The 21,515-nt window shown below is 43.5% G+C and overlaps 1 protein-coding gene across 1 annotated transcript in view; it reads right to left on the reverse strand.

The window, feature by feature from the left end:
- Prickle2 (prickle planar cell polarity protein 2) overlaps positions 1–21,515 on the reverse strand; it is a 109,283-nt gene that overhangs the window by 51,761 nt on the left and 36,007 nt on the right. The window contains exon 3 of the mRNA XM_052174351.1: positions 1,754–1,867. Coding sequence (XP_052030311.1) covers positions 1,754–1,867 — 114 coding nt within the window. The remainder of the gene's footprint in view (positions 1–1,753; positions 1,868–21,515) is intronic.

A 21,515-nucleotide genomic window follows, 5' to 3' on the forward strand; every position in this document is an offset into this window, starting at 1 on the left:
ACAGTTAAGTATAAACAGAACGAACCACTGCAAGTGTGGGGCAGATCATTGTCTTCACTCAAGTGATAGTTAAAAGAAAAAAATCTTCAGAGGAATGTTCCAGAAACCTAACAGCCCAGAAAACATAGTTTCACCAATGATATTTTATGGGCTTGCCTTTAAAAACAGGCACACCCCTCCTGCTTGTAAAAACTTGCATTTTCACCTCCAGATTAGTTAACTGGGCTTCCGGTTACAATGCTTGCTTTCATCTTTAAAGGAGCCAACTTTTGTATTTGTTTTATGAACTATGAAATAAGCAGTAGGAGAGAGAGAGAGATGCAGCTTTCTAGGGAGTCGCCTGAGTTTTTGAGATGTCCTCTCAATTATTCAGATTCATATATTTATTTTTACAGTGTGGAGGATTAAGCCCAGGGCTTTGCACATGTTAGGCAAGGGCTGTGCCATGATCTGCATTCTCAGTTCCTCAGCAGTAGCAGCTCAGACTGTCTCCTTTGGGGACAGCAAGATGGCTCAGTGGGTGGAGGTGCTTGCTGCAAAACATGATGTTCTGAACCTGAGTTTGATCCTTCCACATGGTGGAAGGAGCGAGCCAATTCCCACAGATTGTTTTCTGACTTTTACACACATGCTGTGGTATATGTGTTACACACACACACACACACACACACACACTATAAAAATATAAAAACAAATTATCTCCTTTATGCAAATATGTCACCTGGGACTCAGGCCATGTATGTGATGAGTTGATAGAAACTTGTGTCCAGCTCTCTACAGGGGTAATTTTTTTTCAGTTTAAAATTAATTATACTTTTGTTTTAAATATAGAGCTCACTAGTGCAAATCTGTAAGATTCTTGATTCTTGAAGCCAGATACCTACAAATTAATTTCTAGCTTAGAAGCCTAACTTCCTCCTACACAATCTTCTAGAAGCTTGCTTAGAGACTTCCTCCCTTGGATCAATGTCATTTCGATATTGAGTGCCGCTGGCCACACGGTAGGTTATCTGTAGCCAGCTCTCAGAGAGGGGATATCCGAGAGGTCACTGAGCTGCTGACAGCGTTCTGGGGTATCCTGACTGAAGTGAAAGCCAACCTCAAAAAAAAAAAAAATCAAAAAATAATCAAAATCAAATAAATAAATGGCTGCTTACAGAGATGTGCTTCTGGGATTAGGAAAAAGGAATGCCCATAACACTTTCAAGATAAAGATGGATGACTCTGACGAGGTCAACTTCGGCTTGGTAAAAATCCTAGTGAGAGCTGCCGATCTAGACCTGTGACTTCAGCTGCCCTTGACGTGGAGAACCCGCACGTTCACCTCTTAGGACACAATCCTGAGAATCTGAGAGGCTCACAGTGTTTCATCTGGGCACGAAGTGGCCCTTGGTCATCTTCCCAACTCCCACAGTGGCTGGCAGGACACAGTCAAGTCAGAGAGCACTGGCCTGAACTTTCAAATGTTAGTGCTTCCTGTTTTCCGTACTAGTCAGTCATGCCAGGCTTGGAGTCTAACCCAGTCCAGGATGAGACTGCTTTTTTTGGGGGGGGAGGGGTACGGGAGGGAGGAAGGGAGGGAGGGTGAGGAGCGTTCCCTCAACCAGTTTCTTTAAATTCTAAGGAAGCCTAACTTTAATATCAATTGCTGGAAGTTTTTAGCTGCAATCTTACTGATCACAATGATGAGGAAGAGGGACAATTCACAGAAGCTTCTGGAAACCAACAAAAGCCCCCCCTCCAAGCACCTTACCTCATTGTCGTGGGGCGGCAGCTGGTGCAATAGCTGCTTGATTCGCAATTTCTCTCCGGGGCTGTTGACATAGGGGACTTTCTCTTCTGGGAGGCAGCTATAATACTGGTGCACCTGGGGGACAGAACACACAGAGCGCTTGCCCATTACTCATCCCACGTGCTGCCACCCCTCACCACCCCGAGGAAGGCTCACAGTGAAAAGCCAGCTGCCTCTGTTGCTCCCACCACCTCTCAAGAGAGTCAACTACCGTCTCTCCTATCTCACGCACAGAAGAGTATCCTAAAAGACAGCGCCAAGTGACTTGCCCCTCACTTAGGGCTAGCCCTCTCTGGAGGGGGAAAAGAAAAATCAAAGAAATTCCTTATCAAAGGAGGATTCACAAATGCACCGGTGAAGCCAGAGGGCAAGGCTCTCCCAGCCGACTCCCTGTTTGCTTTACCATTTTCTGTGCCGCTGTCCCATGGGAGGCACCTCTCTAGCCAAGGGATGTGTCAGTGCCTGCCTAAATACTGCTCTCAGACCTTTCTCTGGCACTCTGTGGGTTCCTGGGTGTCTCAGCCTCCACCTACGTCAAAAGCCCTCCAGGTCTGAGCTGTTTTCAATGCAGGCAGCACTGAAAAGAGAGACTCAATGTCAGCTGGAACTCAACTTCAGCAGCACAAGGACCTTTGGTTTCCTAAATGCTGCTTGTTAGAGCTGATGCACTCCTGCAGCCTCTGACGTTCGTTCACTCATTCTTAAACACTGGAGAAAGTACCAAGCATCCAGTGTTGCCTAAGAAAAGAAGGCAGATACTCTACTGAGGCTTTGGACCCCTAGGATGTTGAAGGAGAACCAAAGCAGGCCCAGTTTAATTTTTTTTCTCCTAACAACAGGTAGTAAGCTTCCTTTTTTACTTCTTTGTGAATTAATATATTTATGTATATATGTATATATATATATTACATATTGAAGGAAAAGGGAAGAAGACAAATGGTATAGTTCTATTTTTAATTTAAATATTTGTTACATGTTTCTGTATATGTATGTGTGCTCCTGTGAGCTTATGTGTATCACGGCTTCCAGAGGGTAGAGGGCAGTCGTGTTGGTGAGGTTTTATGGGTTTAACTTCTGCCATCCTGAGAAGCTCAGTCTCACAGCAAACCTTCTGATCCTCTGGTTCTTAGATATTGCTGTGCTCATGGACAGAGACAAAGACCTTCCTACCGAAGTGACACACAGACACCTTTAGAGTGGTAGAAACAGGTACCTCTAGGTAGGATACCCTGAATCCTTGTTGACCTGAGAAGTCTATAATGCTTGCTTGCCTATACACAGTTATGCACCTGTGATGCCTTTCTGTATTTTAACTGATGAAGGAAAAGAACCCATTCTCTAGCAGGTATCATCACTATCAGGTCACATGAAAAATAAACAGGACTAAACACTGACAGGAAAGGGCCTGGGGTGTGGCACTGGCCATTAGTAAGTTCCAGGCTCAGTGAGAGACCCTGTCTTCAAAAGCAAGTTGGAGTTTGACCAAAAAAAGATACCCACAGCTGGCCTCAAGCTTCCATATGCACATATATGTACACACCAACATAAATAGATGTATCCCCTCCCCCACAGAGAGCCACACAGTTGCCAGCCACACAGCCAGACAGGGTGCTAATAATTCAACGTGTGCTATTTTATAGAAGAGGAAAGAAATCCTTATAGGTTTAGACACCATGGAGGATGCTTCCAAGATCTCCCACAGAGCAGCCCTTGTGAAACAACACCGTTATCCACTGAGCTGGAGGCAGAGACTGGGCTCGAATGCTACCACAGGCTCACACTCCATATTGCCCTCTGCGTGCTCCTCGCAGTCCTTTGCATTAGGAGTGGTGGCTATGAACCAACGTCCCAGGAATGCCCGGGTGAAGCCTATAAAAGCCCTGCCTACTTGGATCTCTAGGAGCCTAGTTATGAATGTCAGAGGGACAAGCAGATGACAAGGTTTGAGAGGACAAGGCTTTAAGAAACGTGAAAGCCATCTTTATTTGTAAAATAAGGGGAACCATTCATCACGATGTGCCTATAATCCTCTGAATCTAGTTCTGAAGGTAACCACAGACTTCATGTTGCTGACTAGCTGGTTTTTGGAAGGAAGTCTGAGTTGCTGTAATCCCTCCTTAGAGGTGGCTGGCAGGAAGCCATGTCCTGAATGAATGGAACGGCTCTGAGTTTTATAGGCAGGTCACAGATGGCTAGCACTCCTGAGAAGTGACAGCTCATATCACAAATTAGCTTGAGATTAGTGGCTGGCTATCTGGCCATCTGACAACCACACTATTCTGGGAATGTCTTCTGAGAGTCCTTGTACCATATGCCTCACTGGACTTCAGCTAGATGGAAGGAAGAGGAACCCTGTGTCTGTAGTTCAGCACTTGAGCTTTGCCCCTGGGGAAGAACATGGCTTGAAGATCTTCTAAGTCACAATGCTGCACACCTGTAACCGGTGAACTTGTGAGGCTGAGGAAGGAAGATTGGAAGCTTGAGGTTAGTTTCAGCTGTATAGCGAAACCCTGTCTCAACAGTAAAAGAACAACAAAGAGGAAGGGTGGGAGAGAGAGAGGGTGGGAGAGAGAGGGAGAGAGGGAGGGAGAGAGGGAGGGAGAAGGGAGAGAGACAGAGAGAGGGAGGGAGGGAGAGAGAAGGGAGAGAGGGAGGGAGAGAGGGAAGGAGAGAGACAGAGGGAGGGAGGGAGAGAGAAGGGAGAGAGGGAGGGAGAGAGAGAGGGAGGGAGAGAGAAGGGAGAGAGGGAGGGAGAGAGGGAGGGAGAGAGTAGGGAGAGAGGGAGGGAGAGAGAGGGAGAGAAGGAGGGAGAGGGAGAGAGGGAGGGAGCGGGAGAGAGGGAGGGAGAGAGGGAAGGAGAGAGACGGAGGGAGGGAGAGAGAAGGGAGAAAGAGAGAGGGAGGGAGAGAGAGGGAGGGGAGAGAAAGAGGGAGAGGGAGGGAAAGAGGGAGAGGGAGAGAGAGAGGGAGAGAGAGAGAGAGAGAAAGAGAGAGAGAGAGAGAGAGAGAGAGAGAAGGGAGAGAGAGAGAGAAAAATAAAGAAAAAAGGCAGCTTGTGATTCTTAAGATTCTCACAACCATAATGCACCAGCTAACATGAGATAAATCCCCTGCCATGGTCTGTAACATAGACAGCTGGAGCTCCCTTGACCTTCCTGTCAATCACTGCTCATTATCTTCACGGCAGCCATTCCCAAGAGCCCTTCTTTAGTGGTACATCGAACCAAGCCTGCTGTGATGTTGCTCATATTTGTTCCAGGGCTCTGTACCCTCCACAGCATGGATAGGTATGAGCCGCTAGCTGTGGCTCTGTCATTCCCCTTCTATAAGGTTCAGAAGCAAGTTACCTAAGTGTTCAGGTTCACTGTAAGATCATGAGGACTAAATGAGAGTGGATACATATGACATAAATGCATAATGATGAACTACCCAGTCTGACCTAATCAAGATGGAATATTCTGGATGGTTCACAGTCATAATGGCTGCCAGTTTGACTATATCTGAAATCAACTAAAACTCAAGCAGTTGAGAATGCCCTTGGGAGATTTTCCTGACTGGTCATTTGAGGTAGGAAGGCCTATCCTAAATCTGGGTCATGGCTTCCGATAGCACATCCCATAAAAGGACATGGAAATTCCTTTTATTCCAGCTTTTGATGGGCGCTGGTATTAGAATCTAGTTCTTTGGGATCCCAATGTGGACTGGAAACCAGCAGCTCTCTAAGACTTCCCTGGGACTCCAGCACCAGATGGTGACTGCGGAGACATCCCATCTCATGGACTGCACAACTACTGGATTCTTGGTCTATCAGGAAACAACCACAGCCTATAATTCTAATAAATCTCATCTACACACACACACACACACACACACACACACAATGTGCACAATTCATTCTATCATTTCTGTTCATTTTGAGAACCCTGACTAACACAATGGCCTTTCTTTCATGTTAGGACTTATAGCGATGCTGGTATTGTAAAGACTGAGACAGAATCTGGAAACCACCTGTTTAAGCCTCAGCAAGATAAATAGGCTTCAAGGAATATAGTCCTATTAGAATGAATTGAATCTCTAGGGAGAGACTGTCAAATTATAAAGGCATGTGTTTTCTCCTCAGCTTCTCGATCTCTCTCATCCCGGAATCCTCTGACCTCTGCTCTCTTTGCAAAACCTTCACAGAGCTGAAGGTTCCCCCACAGCACTGCTTCAGTTCAACAGTCTGTCCCAGACTGACTAGCTTTTCTTAACTATAACTTCCTTCAGAGAAGGGTCCTGGGTACCTGTCTTGGGTTGGGTCTACACTGGGAGATGGGATGCAAGGAGTTCCACACAGCCAAAGACTAGAGGTCAAAGGAATTCTAAGGTGAGGTGGGCACTGACAGAGAACTCTGGAGATATTTATTGAGTCTACTTCTACTGGAGGCAGTGATGGCTTTCTGGTAACATAGCTCTTTTCTTTTTCTGGACAATCAACATTACCTGTAGTTCATACCTCATGATCACCACTGAAATGCATCCTTCTCGCCCAGTATCTCAATACGTCTTCACATACAGAATCTACTAAAATACTTTCTTTCAAGATCACCAACACTTTGATGGAGGACTGAATACTTTACCTAGCAAGTTGACTCTTTTCAAAACAAATCAGTTCATCTTAATTAACAATCTACCAAGTTACTGCCTATCTATCTCAAGGCAGGTGACCTGGTGGGCTCTGAGGAGAAAGATGACTTGGCTCTTCATGACTTCTAGTCCTTTCTAAAAGCTTGTTGAGGGCCTATCATATTGGTTTCTCTGTCTCAGGAGGGTTGGGTGCTAGAAGTTCTATTGGGGAAAGGGTGAATGGTGGACATTAGCTAGGGGAAGGGACAGTTCTCGTGAGTCCCCAGTCAATAAAGGCTGCGTATACTCTCCCCTGGTATCCCTGCCATAAAGGCAGAGGACAGCCCCAAACGAGCCTCAGCCAAACCAATGGAAATGAGAAACCATGGAGTCTACTTTTCAAAACTACAAAAATTCAATTTGTCACTACCTCGAGAAAAACCCAAACAAGGTTTGTTTTAGCCCAAACATGTTCACATATTCATTTTATAAGAGAATACACAAACCTAATAGTTTTATCAGTAACGATCATTACCAGGCTATTAATCAATTGGCAGGTCGATAGCATTGCTAATTGTGTTGTGCTTCAAAAGCAACTCTGCTGAATGTGCTAAGGGCTTTGCTCTACTGTGTTCCCAGGGAAGGGTGTCCCATGATTCTGCCTGGGTAAAGTCATACTGGGTTCACTTTGCCTGCACAAAAAACGATGGAAACACAGTAAAGTGGCTTGGAAATTAAGCTGCTAGAGACTTTTATCTAAGACATTACTCGAGGTCTAGGCAGTTTGGCAGCAGCTTTGGTTTGCATTGGATGGATGGTGAGAGTTCACCCAATGTGCAAACTCATTCTACAAAGCAAGGCCTCACCCAGTTGTTGTGAAGACTGGAATTATTTGATGGACTTGTACGTTTGACAACATTTCTGTCTGGGTGGAGATGGGAGCTAGCTAGTGTTGATGACCGCATTTGGGAGAAAACAATCCACTGTAAAAAAGAGTGCTTTAAAAAAAAAAGAAGCAGCTGCTGCCACTGCAGCTGTAAAAAACTGCTTTAGTGCAGCAGGCCGCATTCTGTAGTTGTAGTTTGCACTGGGCTCACCTTGGAGGCTTGTGGAGATACTGATTTCTAACTTGGCAGGTACAGGCCCTGCAATGTGCATTTCTAACCATCCAGGTCATCCTATCGGCCCACTATCCACAACCTCAGAGTTTCACAGCTGTCCCACTGCTTCCTCTCAACAGCCACAACAGGCTTCCTAGTTTCTCCAAGACACCCAGAAACGTCTAAAGAAGGAAGAATTTGTTGAACTCCATCCAGTTATTCAGGTGTCTTCTCCACCTGGGCATATGACTGGGCAGGGAGAGTCCACAGCCCTGGCAGGAACTCAAAGTGCTAATGTTTTGAGGTGGGAAAACTTTTATATCTAGATCTGCTTATGACAGGAACTCGACAAAAGCAAGGCACATGCACTTGCCTGGTCCCAGAATCCCATAGCTCTTCAATGCCTACTCAAAGAAAGGAATCCATGACCTCCTTACTGACTGAGTGGCTCACGGGTCCGAAGTGTTTGTATGTGTAGTAATCCATGAGCACTCTAAGCACCAAGATATGAGAGCTTCATACTCACCAGAGCATGTCATTAAAAAGAAAATTCTGGGACTAGCACGAAAGCTTAGTTGGTCAGGGCTTGTAATCCAAGTATAAGGACCTGCATTTGACCCTCAGAACTCACAGAAAAAGCTGGGTATTGTTTAGTAATCATAGGATGGGGAGTCTGAGATGGGATGGTCCCTGGGGCTCACTGCTGAGCCAGTCTGACAAGCCAGCAAATTCCAGGTAAACTGAGGAGAACTCGTTTTTGAAAAGAAAGTAGATAGAACCTGAAAATGACAGTCAAGGTTGACCTCTAGCCATCTATAAGGACTGCACACATGTGCATGTATACCTGCATATAAACCTGCATACACACACACACATACATACACATGTGCATGTATATCTGCATATAAACCTACACACATATGTTTATACATACCTGTGTGGACACACACACACACACACACACCACATGTGCACTGCACATGCAGGCATGCATGCACAGAACATTGCTTGTGAACACTTGCTTCTTCATCCCCTGATTCTGGTCTTTAGGGATTCACCCATTGCAAAGATGGATGGGAAAAGAACCAAAAGTCCTTCATGTAGCGCATTCTCATTATGTCTGCATTGCTGACTATAGAAATGAAGGAAGGAGAGGCCCCTGGTCCTGGAAAGACTCGATGCAGCAGTGTAGGGGAATACCAGGACAGGGAAGCAGAAGAAGGGGGTTGGTTGGGGAACAGGGGGAGGGAAGAAGGCTTATGGGACTTTTGGGGAGGGGGGAACCAAGAAAGGGGAAATCATTTGAAATGTAAATAAAGAATACATCTAATGAAAAAAGAAATAAAAGAAATGAAGAATATGTTTACTTTTGGTGTTCTCTGTAATACAGCAGCATAGGACTTCCCAATAAATTCAAAATGAACTGTGGTAGGTACAAATGTACTAAACTGTCCTACACAACACCATGGCTTGATGATGTCAGGACGCTGTAGCAGTCACAGCTGCCACACTTGCTTATTTCCCTTTTTCTGAGAGACAATTTTCTGAGAGACAATTTTACTGAGCATACCAGCGCACCTGCCCAGGAACACTATTTCTGTATGCCCTTCCCCTCTGAACTCCACACACCTGTTTGACTGTGGTCCAGCCAACAGAGGGCATGGGTATGACTTCTGTGGCTCTTTCCAGAATGCCACTTGTTCTTTTCATCTTGCTTTCTACATGAAAGATAAGTACACAGAATGGCTGGAGTTCCAGCAGCCACAGTGTACAATAAAGTAAAATTAAGAATGGAATTTGTGGCCTAAAAGTAGTATAGAGAGCTAGGAACCAGAGGCTGAGGCAGGGACAGGTGCGTCTCTGAGCTTGAGACCAGCTTGGTCTATGTAGCAAGCTCCAGGACAGCTAGGACTATGTATCAAGCTCCAGGACCCCATCGAAAAAAACCTAATAATAATAATAATTATAATGATGATAATGATGATGATGATGATGATGATGATGATGATAATAATAATAATAATAATAATAACAATACAATACTGACCATGAACCTGTGAGAAAAATAGCTACCTCATTTATGGTATCTATTAATAGGAGCAACTACAATCCTTTCCTGAGATAGAGGTATTTTTCAACATTAGCATACTTCAGAATCATTGGACACCTTTATTGACCATCATGGCCATTATCACTACTCTGTCTTAGAAAAGGAGCCTGTAAGTCTGACCAAAATCTCACATACTGGGAGACAGACAGGTTTAAGAAGAAAGTAAAAATGACTCTGCAAGCACAGGCAGAAACTCTTAAACTGTAATCTCTGAAATCGCCGATGTGAGCCAGCGCTGTGGAGGCTTAGGGAAATCTAATGCTAGCTCAGGACTCACCAGAACACAGGCCTCTTGCTTCTCATTCCCCAAGAAGCATAGAGCCTTGGCTCATCCTCAGCGTGGGGCAGTGAAATTTGCAGCCCATGAGAGCCCTCGATAGGCAGGCTGTGCAGACACTGGGAAGACAGGGCCAGACTTTGGGGGGATATGGTGAGATTTATGGAAAGAACACATTGGTTCTCAGAAGAGGACCTACAAGACGATTGAGTTCCATTAGAGCTATGGGAACACAGTGCTTCTGAAGGTCCAACAGCTTGTTTTGCTCCTATTTGCCAGAACTTCATCAACCAAGAAGTAGGAGAAAGTGTCATGAAGCGGTGTCTAGGAGAAACTCCCCTCCCCTCCATGTCTCTTCTCCCCTGGAGATGCATATTAGAACTTTAATTGGTTTGCTCAGAACACAACTGGGGAAACAGCGGTGGAAACCCCCATCTCCATCATGCTCAGACTCCCGCAGGACAGGAGTCAAACTTAGCAGAGTGAGCTCATTTGAGATGTTTTCAAAGATGAATATATATCACTCATGCCAGTGTTAAAGTTCAACCTCAAACCCTAACATGTAGGCTCTGGAAACTGAGAACATGCGTGCTGGATATTTACTCCATCATGACTAGTCACCCCTCCCAGACCAGCTTGGCTCCACTACTCTGGCTCCAACTGCTTCTGGACTCACTCTGCTCTGACCTCTGAGCTTCTGTCTGTAATTCCTATACAATGGGAAAACCATCTTGCCTGCATATAACTGGGGTAGATTTCCATGTTCCTGAGACTTTCAGAAACTCTCTCCCTGCAAGTATGAGGGCACAGTTCTCACTGTAACACTATAGCCCTTTCTCCAACACCACTACTGGACTCTTCAGGTCCAAGTCTGTTCAAGATGCCACCTTTACTTCCACCCTGGGGCCTTCCCTCTCCATGGGACACAGCCTTACTTCTACTTTGTGCTCTGGGGTCATGCTAAGAGTCACTTACATTCACTATGTTCTTGGTCAGAATCAGGCTTTCTTATACATTTAGTCTACTACTTCTAAACTGGGTGTCAGTGACTACCCCTGAGAAATGTCTAGATATCTATAAACATTTTTTTTGGCTGTCAAGGGTGGGGGAGGTGCTGGTGGTGGCATCCAGGGGGTGGAGACCAAGGATGCTGCTAAATTTCCTACAATGCTGAGATCATACCTGCAGCAAGGACACTTGTATCACAACGTCAATCCTGGGGGTTAGAGAGATACCTCAGTGGTTAAGAGCACCTGCTGGTCTGGCTTCAGTTCCCAGAACTGTCTGATGTCTTAGAACCACTTATAAACCCAGTTCAAGGAAGTCCAGTATCCTCTTTCTGGCCTCTATGAGTGTTGCAAGCAAGTGGTGCACAGACATGCATGCACACAAAACATCCTCATGTACAATTAAAAAAATAAATCTAAGAAAAAAATCAACAATGGGGCTGAGGAGAGGACTCCATTGGTGAATTACTTGCTGCCCAAGTATAAGAACTTGAGTCTGGATCTCTAGTACTCATGTAAAAACCTGAGCATGGTTGTGTATGTCTATACTCTGTACTGGGAGGCAGAGATAGGAGGATTCGCATGACTCATTGGCTACCCAGACAAGCCAACTGGTAAGCTCCAGTTCAGTGAGAGATCTTGTCTCACAAAACAAAACATAGATGAATAGAAGAAAACATTTGAGTTTGATCTCTGGCCTGCACGCATATACAAAATGTACACTCATCCAGATGCACACACTTTCATAAGCAGGTGTACACACGTACATATACCACATTACAACAGTGATAATAAAAATACCAATAATGACAAAACTACTAAGCCTGTGGCTTTCAAGACTTTTCTGCTGACTGTGAAGCTAACCCCTTGCCCACTGTTTTTCTAGCATCTGAGCTGGAGCCTCTAAGACTCTGTTTCCTCCACAGCCCTGGAAGAAGATCTGGCTGCCTTATGTTGTTGAGTAAATGCATACTCTGTTCAAACCTCATGTGCCTAGCTGTCTGATAAATGGTGAGAGGGGGTTTCAGGAGCACTGGGAGAAGAGCAGCAAGAGTCCCTTCTGTTCATTCAAGTAGTTGTGTTTTTCTCCAGAGATTAATGGCTAAGGTGTGTAGATCCTAGATTAATGATGTTTAGGGTAACTGCCAACACTTCAAGAGAATGAGACAAAAATGTTTATCTTTGAAGCCAGATTTTTTTATGTTAGCCTAATTTTTTCATTTTATGTATACATGAATATTTTACCTGCATGAAGGACTGTGCACCAAGTATGTAACAATGCCCACAGAGACTAGAAAGAAGGTACTTGATTCCCTGAAACTAGAGTTATAGATTATGACCTACCACATGGGTTCAGGGATTAGGACCTAAGTGCACTGGAAGAGAAACTCTGAGCCATCTCTACAGCCCCTAAGTTAGGTTTTGAAGAATAGTAAAGATTTATTTTTATTTAGGTGTATATTTATAAGCTTATGCACACTGTGTGTGTATATAGATACAAACAGGCCAGAAGGAGTCAGAATCCCTGGAGTCAGAGTTATAGGCAGTTTTAAGCTGCCAGACATGGGTGCTGGGAACCAGACTCTGGTCTTCTGCAGGAGGAGTAAGCATTCTTAACTGCTGAGCCCTAGTATTTGAAGAAATTAAAGAAAATAACTGGGCTCCTCCTGGGCAGGTATATGACTGCTGTCCTGCTCCTGTTACCTCTTATATGCTCCTTCTCACCGCAACTCTTGCTATTTTAAAATGTATAATATTAGACTAAATGTTTAGTTAGAAAATACTTTCCAGTTCACTAAGGACATTATCTACCAGTTATTTATTGTCCCAGTGGAAAGGTCATGGTCAAGTCAGTGAAACAGACCCATAATCTAAGTATGTCAGAGCCTTAGGCCAGAAGATGTCAGGTTTGAAGTTTGCCTGGACTAACGAGTGAGTGTAAGACTAACTTGGATAACTCAGTAAAATCCTATCATGAAAATATAAAACAGAAGGGTGAGGCTGGGGGTGTGGGCCAATAGTTGCTGGCCTGGCTAGTACGGCTAAGGCCTTAGTTCAAGTCCCAGGATGGAAAAGAAGAGAAATGAAGTGGCTAAAGGATGGGAAAAACAGTTGAACTACTTTCCAGATAAGCCACATCTTATCGTGACAGTCTTCATCGCAAATTAAATAAAACACTGTCTAGTGAATGTTTACATGGTTGTGTACATGGCCCCCCTTTGACAAATACTTCAATACTGACAAAATTCACATATATGTACACAGAAGAATCCATATGGTGGCTCCCTACAATGGTTAAGTTTCCGGGCTCAAGTTTGTTTGTTTGTTTGTATGCAAATGATGTTTAACTTACCACCATCTGTATATAGCTAGGGGTGTTACTTTATCTCATGGTTCAGAGATCAGAAGCTTCTCTGTGGACTGTTTGTTTTATTATTTTTAGTTGTTGTGTAATTGATTTTTCTCTGTTTTAGTTTGTTTCTATTCTTGTTTTTTTTTCCTTCCTTTGGGTCTTTGTGATAGGGAAGGTGGGGTCTGTGAGTGAACATGAAGTAGGGTGGAAAGGGAGGTGGAGAAGATCGGGGAGAAATCGCTGGAGAGGAGAGAATATGACAGGAATATGTTGTACAAAAAGTTTTAAAATAAAAATTAAAAAGGAACTTCCAATGGCTAGTTTCCTTGGCAAATATTTGGAAACAAAATTTTTAAAAATGGGTAAGCTGAAGAATGAAGGGTTTGCACTGCTAAAGAGTCCTTCAAAGGCTATGACAACAAGTGGCCTGTTATCTAACTGAAACCTGTGGTCCCCACAGATCACATAGACAGACAAGTTCATGCACTGAGCCCCATGTGACCTCTGGACTACAGGCTCATCTTTAGTTCTAAGTCTGTTTCTCAGGACCTACGCCCACCTCCCCAGAAGTCTCCCTCCCTTTCTCTCTGTGGTCTTTTCCTTTCTCCTCTCCAGCTTCCTTCCTAAATCCCCTGATGAAATTTAGAGCAGAAGAACATTTAAAATTATTGTGTATCGCCAGCTGTTTGGTTTCCTAAAGTTAAGGAGGAAGTTGAACATTATATGCCTTCATGAACAAGAACAAGTCCCCAAGCCTTAATGTAACTTCTGTTTCTGAGCCTCACATGATTATCAATCTGTGTTAGGGTAGTCAGTGACTCTCCCTTAAAAGGGAAAAAGTCTCTACTTTGCAGATAGCTACTCAAGAATAATCAAAGTTGATGCTTGCCTAGTGCTTGAGAGAAGGAAATTGCATTGATGTTTAATGTTGATTCTTGATTACGGTAGAGGCTAAGCCTTTAGCTTCAAGGTCATCGGCCCATGTTTCAGAATTTCAGTGCACTCCTCTAAATCCACAGTAAGTGAATGTGATGACTAAAGGTTATCAGAGAATGAAAATACACCGGGAACTACCATGCTGCATACATGTCAAATCAGCTCTCATTATTATTAAACGTGACAACCGTGGAGCTGGGAATTATGCTGGGCGGTTACTGATGGCCTGAGGAGAGTGGTTTATGGTGACTCAGTACCTTGAAGAAGGGATCAAGACACTGAGTTCATCCTTTCTTTTCTGCAGTTACTGTGATAATGACATTTATTCTCAAAACTGCAAAATGGCCGCTGGAGGACCAGCCATAGTCATTTTCATAGTCTAGGTAAGACTTCTAGGAACAGAAAGACACAAACATATGCATTCATTTTACCCACATATTCACCTGCTGAAGGAACGTGGGCTTTTTTTTTTTTTTAACACTTTAATTGCTCTAAATAATGCTTCAGTGTATTTTGCTGTGTAGCTGTTTGACTGTGTGCTTCCAGCTGCTTGGCTATATACCTTGTAGTGGACTTGCTAAATTATGTGGCGTTTCTTTAAATTTTCTAAGGAACAACCAAATTCTGTTAAATTTTCTAAGGAACTGTTCCATGGTGGCTACACTATTTTCCTTTCCACAAAGGTTCCACTTCTTCCTGTGCCAACACTTGTTATGTTCCACTTTCAAAAAAAAAAAAAAGATAGCCATTTTAGTGTCTGCATAAAGTGGAATCACGCTGAGGTTTTGACTTGTGTCACCCTCTCATGGTTGATAATCTTTTCAGTTGTTTATGTGAAGTCTGAATGTCTTTTTCTGGACAAAGTATCTATTTTAATCTTTTCCCTACACTTCCTTCAACATTCTTTTTGTTTGGGGGCTGAAGAGGCTCTTCATATATTCTGAATATTAAAATACTATACACACCCCAGTTTCATTCTCCACTCACAAAGCATCTTTTATGTGGGCAGGCAGAAGCTAGGTGAGGGAGGAGCTATATTGACCCGTGCCTACCTGGTGCTGGTAGTAGAGAGGAGGAAGGTTTGAGATAGATGCTTACAGAGAAATGCTTGCTTCTGCCTGTCTGATTTGCATGGCTTCTTCCACATTTCACTAGTTGTATAATGTCACATGTGCATGTCTAGCTTTAATGGGACCATAATAAAATGCATTCCTCTCCTGTCTATGAAAAATAGGGGGCCGATCTTCAAACATCCACGCACCCTGCCACAGCAAAGACAGACAAGTGGGCTTGTAAGTATAAGGGTATTTTTGGCAAAGTACAGTGGATTCTCTTCGTTCATAGAAGCTGAGCTCTAGAACACTGCAGTAAATGCTGAATGAATGAGTTCCACTCCACCGTTCCCAGGGAGAAAAGGCTGGGAGCGTCTGATCACATCTCATCATTGATCATTCTATTACCTTGGTTCATGGGATTTCTGTTTAAGAACATTTCTTAAAATGTATCATGGATTCACTGACCCACTGCATAAAGTTCACTGAGCCAAAGGCACACATGACTAAAGCATATCTAACATATATATTTTCTCCAAAAAAACAAACAGCAGCCTTCTTGCCCCTGGGAAAATTGGATATATCACAATTCTTCACAGCACTATGAACAACAAAAGCACCAGCAAAAAACACCCAACCAACTAACCAACCAACCAACCAAGCAAAATAACCTACCAAATGTGAAAACGTAGTACCAATTAGGTCATTTGGTTTGATCTCAAGTATAAAGGCCAAATATTACCTTGGTTTTATCTGTTAATGACCATCAAAACACTATGCATGTCGATTTAGGGTTTGCAAAGAAATGTTGATAGGAAGCAAATTTGTGAATATGGGATCACAAACAATGGGGATCAACTAAATTATAAGCTATCCGCCATGCCCTTGAATAAAGGTGGATCCAAGATTTAAATTTATATCTTATTTCAAAGCTCATTCTTATCATCTCTAAGAACACACCTGGATTATACTCTGCTCTGTGTATTTGATGGATTATAAGCAATGTGATCACCTTTCATTCTCTGAGCTTGCAAGTCCATGAATAGGAAACAGTGCGGCTAGAGTTCTAATTATGAAAACTTTGTAGATCATTTTGAATTCTAGAGGTAGTTATCAAGCGTGTGGTTTGGCTATGCATATACTTTGGAAGTATACAGATACATCTTGCTATGAATACCACATAAATCAACTTGGACTTGATAAACCTTTTCCCCTGGAGTCGCTGGGTGAGAAGTTGGAGTGCTTTGGTTCATACCCGACAGAGATCCTGGGGTCTTTGAGGTGACTGATGCAATTCTTCACAGTGATTTTATCCCTTGTGTTATTTCACTTCAATTTTGCATTTATTTATTTTGTGGTAAAATGCACAGAAAAAAGTTACCACTTTCTCTGTTAAAATGAGGTTTGAAGCACTCCATCCTAATACTGTTGTACAACCATCCGCCACCAACACCCATCCCAGAATCGCTCAACTCTCCCCCCACCCCTCCCCTGCCACCGAATAACTCTCCATTTCTCCCTCCCCCTGACAACCACTGTTCTCCACTGCATCTCAACAAATTGGACAATTTGAGAGTGATTTTCATTACATATTGGGACCAAATGTTGTCCTTTGGTAACACTTTTTTTTCGAATTATGGTGAAAAATTAGTAGGGGAAACTACTAATCCACACTGACAGTTAAGCTCTATAAGCAACTTCCCTTCTGTTTTCACTAAGACAAGGAAAGATCATAGGCGCAAGGGCCTATAGCAATAGAAAGGATCTGAGGACTCAGTTGTTCCTGCTGTGTCTCCATGGAAACAAACCACTGGGGACAATGCAATGGGCCAGTTATCTCTTTTGAATATTCTAGTCTTATCTAGGCCATCAACTCTACACTGTGCTGCTCACAGAATTCCCATTACAGCTCAGGAGCTCCTTTTTCTTGCTCAAGAAGTGCAGGAGAGGCAACCTGATGTGAAGTCAACAATCGTACAGAAGGCGCTCTGGATGAACAAGGGCCTCTCAATAGAGAGGCAGCTCTTGGGGAGAGGTCCTCTTCCCAGCAGGCCCCACTTCTCATCTCAAACCTTGCTCCTTCTGTGACAAACTAGGCCCTTGGTGGGACAAACTGCAGCAGCGCCCTCTAGTGGTCATCTTACCGTGGCCACTCCCCTCTCCTTTTCCTGCCTGCAGCACTTGCCTTGACAGCTACTTCATTGCATTGAAAGCTCTCCTAAACCCTGCTTGGACCTGGGTAGGAAATACTAAGAAAGAAAAACAAAGAACTTTAATCATACTTTTTCTTTTACTCTCCTCCTCCTCTTCCTCCGCGTCCTCCTCCTCGTCATCATCATTAAAGGGACCATGAATGGAAAGCCTGAGAACCAGTTCTTATCTGTATCCATTGAAGGGAGCAAAGGATTGGAAAGATGGCTCAGTGGTCAAGAGCACTTGCTATTCTTTCTTTCAGAGGGCCTGACTTTGGTTGCCAGTGTCCACAGTGGGAGGCTCAACACTACCTATAGTTCTAGCTCCAAGGAATCCCACACCCTCTTCTGGCCTCTGTATGCACCCATACATATATGGGGTATATCTACATTCACAGTCTCTCTTTCTGTGTCTGTCTGTCCGTCTGTCTGCCTGAACACAATACACATGTTAAGAAAATCTAGCACTGGGTTTGGTGGTGCACACCTATTATTTTAACACTGGAGAAGCAAAGGCAGAAGAATTGTTAAGATCGAATTCAGCCTGGGCTGCATACTGAAACTGTGACTCAAAGACAGAGGGGAGAGCAGAGAAGAACTTTTCAAAATGGCATTAGGCACAGACTTGGCCAAACATAAACTCACAACCCAGTGAGGCTGTTGAGAAGATTCAGGGTAATTAAGCTGGGAGGAAGCCTCCTCCATGGGACTGCTTTGCAACTGCAGTCAAACATGTGTCTCATAAGGTCGCCATCACTCTGGAAATAAATATTCTGAGTAAGAGGATAATTGGTAAAATAAGTAAGGAAACAAAAGTCATCAGTGAGTATCCCAAGTAAAGATGCTGGGGCCGAAGGGGATTTGGAGTACTTCAAAAGTGACACCTCAGTATGAGTGGTCCCCAAACTGAGGCACCAGAAATGATACCCAAGGCAACAATGATGGTTGGTAGCACTGCTGGGAGATGTTTAGCATTCTGAATGAATAAATTAATGCTGATGTTCAAGGGGCCCAGAAGAGTGAGACCACTCTCTTCTGTTCTCCTGCCATTGGGACCACTGTGTTCATCCCTGTCTTGTCCTTCTGTCATGTTAGGAGGCAGCAAATATATGTACACACACACACACACACACACACACACACACACACCCCTATATATATCCCAGCTGCCAATCAGTGTCAAAATCCTGAAGTTGCCAGACTCTGTGAAAATATAAAAAAGTGTATGTGTCCATAAGTATTTTTTTAAAATTATGAAAATTATTTTTATGTTAAAATAAGTTAAGTGCCCCCCCCAAAAATGAAAAAAGAGAGGCCATTGCTCAGTGGAAGAGAGTTTGCTTCGCATGCCTGAGGCCCTATGTTCCATCTTTGCTACTGCCAAAAAAGAAGAAAAAAAATAAAGTTGTTCCAAAATAAAAGTAACAATCTGTTTAATATCTAATGTAATCATGAACTTTAAAGCATCTCAAAATAGTTTCAAGGGGAGAAAAAGCTGAAATATAAAGAGAAACAAATCTATAACCACCATAAGATGATTCTTCGTGGCCTTGAGAGATCAAAAAGATGAACGTCACAGAGGCTATGAAACAGGCCATGACAGTGGTAATTATTTTTCATGATCTCTTACCACCGTTCTGCTCCGAACAGCAAACACTGCCTTGTTGATTCTTGTTTTACAATGAATAGGAAAAACCTATTCCATATCCTCGCTGTGCAAGCGGCCATTGGAAACTGAAGACTTTCCCTTGACATCACAGGAAGAGTGGCAGTGTGAGCCATCTGCTCCTTACCTCTGACAATCTGACAACGGGGCCTGCTTTGTGCTTTCTTGGAGACTGTCCTGACTGTCGGATGTAAGGCTGGGCTCTGTGGTTTCTGTTCTGTACCACGCTGCTTATGCCCTTGGATTCTACTGTTCCTGCTCTGCCACCTCTGCATGAGAATTTGAGACTTTAATTTTGTTTCCTCAGTTAGGCCTTGTCTAGAAAAACATTTTCACAACTGCTGACCATCTCCCAGCAATAATAATTCTAGAGGTCCCTGAAATGCCAGATATCAGGTTGTTATTTCATTAGGCAAGATTCCTTGTTTCATTTTATAGATTAGAAAGGAAAAGCTAACTTCCTCTGATCATAATGTTCTACAATCAGAGAATATTCTGAGCACAAGAGCAGCAGAACTGGGTGAGGTTTCCAGTGCGGCTAACCCAGAGTCATGCTTTATAGCTGATTTGTTTCAGAAGGACTGCCCAATGACTGTATCTCAGCAGAGCAGTTACTTAGAGCCCATCCATCATCCAGATGAACTACTGACTGGTTACACTCAGTAATGGCATCCAACAAGAGATGGAAATTTCAAAGCCTAGGCTCAAATTTATCTACATTGTTTTACCTCTCCTTAAAACACACCCACACTCACACCAAGAGACAGAGTGGGAGAGAGAGAGATACAGAGAGAGAGATACAGAGAGAGATACAGATGGAGAGAGAGAGAGAGAGAGAGAGAGAGAGAGAGAGAGAGAGAGAGAGAGAGAGAGAGAACGAACTGTGGAAATTAGCTGGTAGACATTGAGGTCCTTCCTCTCACACCTCTCTGTTCAGAGTGTGTAGTACCTACAACAACTTGCAGAAAGAAGGAACATGCAACAGAGACTCTATGTGTTCCAACTGGGTCACTGATTCTGAAAGAAATAATACCCCCCTTGAGAGATACCAGTAAGGATGGAGATGTCTTCTCTTTTTTGTAGGATTCTTTGAAAGTGCTAGAAATGAGTTTTCCAGGGACCCTGAGGTGGTAGGAAAGTCCAAGCTACTACTAGGTTTTCATGTAAGTTTGAGATATAGGGCATCCCAACTACAGCAAGAAAACAGGAACTGCAGTGAAGGCAAATGGAGCCCTGCATCAGTCAGGGAAGCTGAGAAGTGTCATATGTCAAATAATGTACTTCTTCCTGACGTCACCACAGTCCAAGTGAGAATCAGTTCCCCATAGTGCCTTCACCCAGGCACCTTTGTGCAATGCACAGGACTGTGTACCTGTTAGATTGTGTACTTGTTAGCACTGTGTACCCGTTAGAACTGTGTACCTGTTAGACTGTGTACCTGTTAGACTGTGTACCTGTGTGTTAGACTGTGTACCTGTTAGAACTGTGTACCTGTTAGACTGTGTACCTGTTAGAACTGTGTACCTGTTAGACTGTGTACCTGTTAGAACTGTGTACCTGTTAGACTAGACTGTGTACCTATTAGACTAGACTGTGTACCTGTTAGACTGTGTACCTGTTAGACTAGACTGTGTACCTGTTAGAACTGTGTACCTGTTAGAACTGTGTACCTGTTAGACTGTGTACCTGTTAGACTGTGTACCTGTTAGACAGTGTACCTGTTAGACTGTGTACCTGTTAGACTAGACTGTGTACCTGTTAGACTAGACTGTGTACCTGTTAGACTGTGTACCTGTTAGACTAGACTGTGTACCTGTTAGACTGTGTACCTGTTAGAACTGTGTACCTGTTAGACTGTGTACCTGTTAGACTGTGTACCTGTTAGACTGTGTACCTGTTAGAACTGTGTACCTGTTAGACTGTGTACCTGTTAGACTGTGTACCTGTTAGAACTGTGTACCTGTTAGACTGTGTACCTGTTAGACTGTGTACCTGTTAGACTGTGTACCTGTTAGAACTGTGTACCTGTTAGAACTGTGTACCTGTTAGACTGTGTACCTGTTAGAACTGTGTACCTGTTAGACTGTGTACCTGTTAGAACTGGCTCCTTTCAAGCTCCCAGCCTATGGATTTATTCTTTTGCACGTGAAAATTCTGGAATACTCAGCTTTTCTGACCAAGATCTGACTGCTGAGTCTTAATCAATCTTCCTAACTTCCATCCCAAAACAGCTAGAATCATTAGTTACCGAGTGCCAACTACATATTACACATCTCTCTCAGGAATTTAAAGATGATGAAATGAGCAAGTTTGTGGGGCTGAGGTTTTAGTACTGTCCATTTGGATGTTGTTGAGTCCCTGCCTTCATTTCCTCTTTTTATTGTGCATAATTAATATTGAGCAGGTCTTTCTGACAGTAATTGGCT

The sequence above is a fragment of the Apodemus sylvaticus genome, chromosome 2 (assembly GCF_947179515.1).
Source record: "Apodemus sylvaticus chromosome 2, mApoSyl1.1, whole genome shotgun sequence".
Lineage (NCBI taxonomy): Eukaryota > Metazoa > Chordata > Mammalia > Rodentia > Muridae > Apodemus > Apodemus sylvaticus.